This window comes from Curcuma longa, chromosome 5 (assembly GCF_044706935.1).
Source record: "Curcuma longa cultivar G26 ecotype Majalengka, Jawa Barat chromosome 5, ITB_CL_G26_1.1, whole genome shotgun sequence".
NCBI lineage: Eukaryota > Viridiplantae > Streptophyta > Magnoliopsida > Zingiberales > Zingiberaceae > Curcuma > Curcuma longa.
The window spans coordinates 5,195,906-5,201,633 of NC_133865.1; the positions used below are offsets into that span (position 1 = coordinate 5,195,906).

Consider the following 5,728-nt stretch of genomic DNA (forward strand, 5'->3'; position numbering starts at 1 on the left):
AGGGATCATGCTAAAGTATGTCTTGATCTTTTCAGCAAGAAAGCAAAAAAGTCAATAGTCCTGCAAGGTAGGAAGGAATAGGTTCGTCGAGTTTTGTTCGTCTCATCTTCATTTAACAAACTCGAGTTCGATCTGTTAAAGATCAATCCAATTGAAGAAGATGGATCTAGTAGCAACTGATGCAGCATAAAGTACAAAAACAAAAACAAAAAACAAAAACAAAAACAAAAACAAAAAAAAGTTCCATGAAAATTGACTCATCTCTCGGTACGGAAACATTCATCCTAAGAGATTCTGACATAAGATGGATCAATGGTCTGGTCAACGCATGATGATCAGCGAGTAATGCAGCTGGCTAATCCAATTGCTTGTTCTTCGGACAATTTTTTCCTGTGAATGCGAAGCAAGATAGGAATTGAAAACAGACAGACCACAGCGACAGCAGACAGACACAGACGGACAGCGAGAAGCAGGGCAAAACCAGCACTGAACAGTATGAACATTGTGGATCAACAGTCAATAGTTAGGCTCAGCAAATGATTCAAGGTGAGTTGGATTCACTTGATCGCACCATCCTTCTCAGAGTCCAACAGTTTGCACGTACCTTCACTGTTCAGCTACAAAGAATTAAAACTCCTGTAATCTCAATCAATTACCCCTGGGCTGCTCTTATGCCCAGTTTATTTGGAGGTACGGAAAGAAAAACTGCAGAAAAATTTCCCTTGCATGCATGCATCTTTCGTTTACCTGTCAAAATTTTTAGGAAAGAAAGGAAATTTAATCCATCAGCGGATCATTTTTTCCTCAAAACTTGTCCCCCGATATCGGACGGAACACGACGGACGGACGAAAAATAAAAATAAAAAATCTCTCCGCTCGCGAAACCCACCCGATTCTTCTCCTCCTCACTCGATTCTTCTCCATCTGCCGCCGGCGCACCCGATTCTTCTCCTCTGCCGCCGGCGTGTCGCAGAAGGTGTGGAGCAGGGCGTCCCCGACGCAGCTCTGCTCCGCGACAGCGGAGAGTCCTCGCTGAGCTCCAGCGCCTGTCGTGGTGGTCGTGGTGGTGACGGTGTGGAGCAACGGGGCGGAAGTGAAGAGGGAAGTAGAGGAGGAGAAGAAGAGGAAGAAGACGACTTGGGAGAACCGAAAACCGAGGGCGAGGCTGACGAGGCAACAAACAGCGTGGAGTACGATCGAAAACAAGGCGGACTGGGACTGTGAGTTGGTGTTGCTTGGTAGTAATGGATCTCGAGAGCGGACACTGTCCGAGAACTTTCAAGGTGAGTCGATGTCCAACGCTTGATCTTTTCCTAAGAATCGGTGGAAGCAATTCGAGCTCAAAGTATGGGGAACCCTGTTTTGCTTTTGGATTGCAGAAACAATCTTGGAAGTCGGTTCTGATGCTGACCTACCAGAGCTTGGGGGATTTTGATGCACTCCGCCCTCGTTCTCCAATTCTTGATCGACCAAGCAACAGAGGAAAGCGCAGAAGACGAAGGCGATCGAAGACGGCAATTACTGAATATAATCAAATTATAATTCGGTGACGAGGAAGAAAGACGACAGGGTGGATGGTGGCGGCGACGAGGTCCTTGCGGAACGCGAGTCCTCCGTTTACTCTGCACAGGTGTAGAGATTTTCTTTCTCCTCCCTAGGGATTTATTTTCCTTAAGGATTCTTTTCTTTTCTTCATCCATTGTATGAAGTAAATATAGCGTTAGAGTAGAGCCACCCTTGCCTCACATCACTACACTCCAAAGGAACCCTATTTCGACACGGAAATTAATGGGAATTAACACAGTGGGATCGACTCATTAATTCTGTGTGTGTAAAAGTGCAACATGAAATGGTACGAATTTTATGAAATTAAGAGCAACATGTAAACTACAGAGAGTTTAGCTTAGTTTATTAATTTTAGCACATATATAAATAGTTTTTATGATATCCTTGTGGTTAGATGACTTATCGTAACGTGACAACTAATTGATAAATAAACAAAACATGAAACTAGTCGAGACAAAAATCACTAAATTTTACTTAATTCTTTTTTCTCGCTATAATTATCACCCATGATATATATCTCAGTTTACAAAAAGAGGACCCATCATTTCACTGTTAGCTATATTACGTCGTCGTAGGCGATAAAGAAGCAATCAAACACTAAATATAATCTTTATTTTTTAAAATAAATAAATAAACTTGTATTGTTTGAGACCGATGACTTGAAAACCTGTGGAGCATCTGTTTATACGTACGTGGTTGACGACAGCCATGCCTTGTCATGCACCATCCCCCTACGCTATCGCCTTACCTGCTCCCTCTGCGAGCGAGAAGACGGTTGCAGGACTATCAGGCCCGCCAACAAACACCCATCCATCGTCTCTGCTCCAGAACTTCACACGGCAAAGATGTGAAATGCTCAATACATACGATCGATCGAGTGTGCGACGATTATATTAGCATTTCAAAGATGTAAATGGTTCAGGAGTATCAAAAAAGGAGCTTTTAACATTCGCATTCGAGGCGTACATCAGCGAGAGAGAGAGAATTATATTACTAGCTAGAAGAAGCTGAAAAAAGCTTCAGAGGCCAAAATAAGAATGTGTGTGTTGTTGCTTTTTCTCCCTGCAGCTTAATTTCATGGCGCTCTCTGCCAACGCAGGCCGATGGAATTGTGCTTCTTCGAAGGCCCCGACGGTGGGATCGGCATCGCCTTGGGGAGGAACCCGGAGAAAGCAGCTGAAGGCTTGGCCGTCCGCCCGACGGCCATCGAGTGCTCATGATCGGCGGGCCCCTGCATTAGCCTCGACGCGCTGCTGCTGCTGCAGCAGCATGCGGCCATGGCCAGGAGGAGCAGCAGTGTTACCATCGCTGAGCCTTTGCAGGGCTCTCCCATTAATTTCGCAAGGAGAGGAAGAGTTGTATCGATTGTGAGAGGGAGAGAGCTAGTGCTAGTCGGAAGATGTTTGATTTAAATAAAGCTTTAAAGGTCGAGTTGTCAGATTATGACTATCGAGTGTGCGTGGGGAGGTGTTCATTTATATTGTGCTGGGGGTACGATCTGTGGCAGTATTGTATGATGAGGGAGGGTATGGTATGGTGTTGGAATACTGCTACCAGTTGGATACAAGTTTGGAGCTCGGGCAACACGCCACCAACGTATCAAGCAATGTGTACCTAATTTGGCTGGCCAACGTTGAGTGTTGAAACACAGTGCAGCGAAGAAAATTAAAGAGAAGAGGAAGAAAAGAGTTATGATGTGATTTGTTTGCGTTGTTTGGTCAGATCAGTAAAAGTGTAGTGCTAAATCATGGTTTATTAATTTGTCTTTTTTTTTCATATCTTTGATATTTTAACGAAATATTATGATTAATTGAGTGGAGATGTAAAGAAATTGCAATGGAAGTTTCCACTTTGTCGGCTCCTGTATTGCAACATTGTAATTGTAACAATGTACTGTACCTTTCCCTGTGCAATACTGAATGAAGTACCTTTCTCAATTTACTGTAATAATGTATCGTGTGAGACCGCTAAGATAATAATTTCACCTTTTGCAAAAGAATAAAGTCGAGAAAATACTCAAACACCCTGCATGAGGATATAATTATTTAACCAAAACAACTTATTTTAGGGCATCCAAATATTTAAACTAGTTTCAATTAAAAATGAGTTATTTTTACAACTTATTGACCATTTTAACTAACACATTAGACGAAACTCTCATAAACTTTGTTATAATATTCTAAGCCATCAAATATTTTACCTGACAATTTAGATTCAAAAATGTCTTGTCACCCCCACTAAAATTCCAAAATTCAACCCTCCTACTTTTAAAATGTCAAAATAGAAAAATACACATTTCATTACTGTTGGAGGCAGTGCTCCTGTGCCAATGTGAACTAAGTCAGCAGTCTCTCATCTTCCTCAATGTTGAAGCAGCAGCAGTAGCAAACTTGAGGGGAAATTTTTTTACAAAAAAGCAATATCTTTCTATGAATACGGTCATGATTTCAGAAGATAGAGTCATGAACAGTAACAGTACACTTCAGAAATTACTGTGCTGTAAGAAGAAGAAGAAAAAAAAAGAACTGAAACTAAAAACGATGTCTACGATGGAAAAATCATAACAGTAAGTCTTATCACTTTACAGAAGTGCACTATGCAGTGGCTGTGGAGGTACTCGTATGGTGGTGGTGACTACCATTAATGTGATATCGCTTTCACAGAACTTAACAAGGTATAAGACAACTTCAAACTAATAATTATGATTCCGTGTCTAGAGAATCAGCATGCATATATCACAGCAAAAAAAAGTACCTGCAAACTTCTACAAAACTTGATTGCTTGGAGCCATTGCGCAAAGTTGACTAACAAGTTAGTAAGCCATGGGACATGCAAGAATACTCTTGCACGACAAAATCTTAAAACTGAAACTGGCAGTGCTCTGGGGAATCATCATTATATATAACTCATTGAATTTGCGCAGTTACATTTAATAAAGAGATGAAATCCAAAAAAAAATAACAAAAGAGGGATTCCTATTTAAAGCTGCTCCCCTTTTTTTCTCTGACCATGCTCGTGTGTCTGTGTCATTTATGTAACAATGCAGCAGAATGCAGAAAAAAACAACGAGCATTTGAGAGAAACCACAAAGGAAATTATGATCTGTAGATGGTACATAAGGGAGCAGACTTTCCAGAGAACGTATGTGGTGGGAAAAGTTGATTACTTATTGTATTAAGGTTCCAAGAATCTATTTCACAAAGTTAACTTAAATATGTACTACTAGGTCAAGTTGAATTCCCTTCCAGCTGTTCTCAATTGCTAGTTACTTGGATCATAAAAGTAGAATTCACTTCACAGCGTGTAGGACTCATGTATCTTACTCATGAAGCCATATTTAACCCATGGAAATTATATTTATCATGCACCCTCTCTGCATTTTCAGACCACCAAGTTTCTGCCTGCTGTTCTCCAAACCTTCTCCTACTGCAAAGAATTATCAACATTAGTATCCATCTTTAATGGTAATTTAGAAGGTATCAGACATGATACAATGAATCTTCGCTATAAACTCACTGAACATTAAGATTGTAAGTACAGATATATCTTCCCAAGAGTTCCTCAATTACCTGAAACGAACTCTCTTCAGTTCACGGGTTCCATCACGAAGTGCCATTAGAGTTAGATATACACCTGGTTCAAATTGTTCTATCCACTCAGCCTCAACTTGATTGCCATCTGACTTGGGGCTATCAAGGTCATCATCTACACTAGTGTTTGTCTCTGGTATTTCTCTGTTACCATTATGTTGAATGTTAGACATATCTTCAAAACTGGAGCAGTGTGCAACTGCATGATCTGGAAAGGATGTGGTTGTCTCATTAGCTTCAACAATTTCTTCTATTGTAGTTGTTTCCTCCAATATTTCACTACTTGGAAGGATTTCAGAACTCAAATCAGAGTATTGAATTGCCTGAGATCCAGTGCCATTTGGAAAATGCACGGATCCTATCAGATTAGTTTCATCGACTCCTTCAGGAAGCCTTTTTGCTATTTCTTTCAACTGTCAAACAAAGAAGAATTTAAGTGTACTTTAGTTAAAACTCGTGGAAGAAGCCACAGTAGGAGGTTAATCAGTATTATAATGAAAGATGAGGTAACTTCGTAAAAATTACTCTGACATAGCAGTGTGATAATTAAAATTTTAATGATATATATATAT

General features: G+C 40.5%; 1 protein-coding gene across 2 annotated transcripts in view; it reads right to left on the reverse strand.

Moving 5' to 3' along the window:
* Positions 1-4,712: 4,712 nt before the first annotated feature.
* Positions 4,713-5,728, reverse strand: part of LOC141829398 (PH, RCC1 and FYVE domains-containing protein 1-like) — a 52,943-nt gene continuing 51,927 nt past the window's right edge. For both annotated transcript variants that reach the window (XM_074716858.1, XM_074716859.1), the window contains 2 exons: positions 5,136-5,569; positions 4,713-4,992 (listed from right to left, as the gene is read on the reverse strand). In XM_074716858.1, coding sequence (XP_074572959.1) covers positions 4,890-4,992; positions 5,136-5,569 — 537 coding nt within the window. In that variant the 3' untranslated portion in view covers positions 4,713-4,889. The remainder of the gene's footprint in view (positions 4,993-5,135; positions 5,570-5,728) is intronic.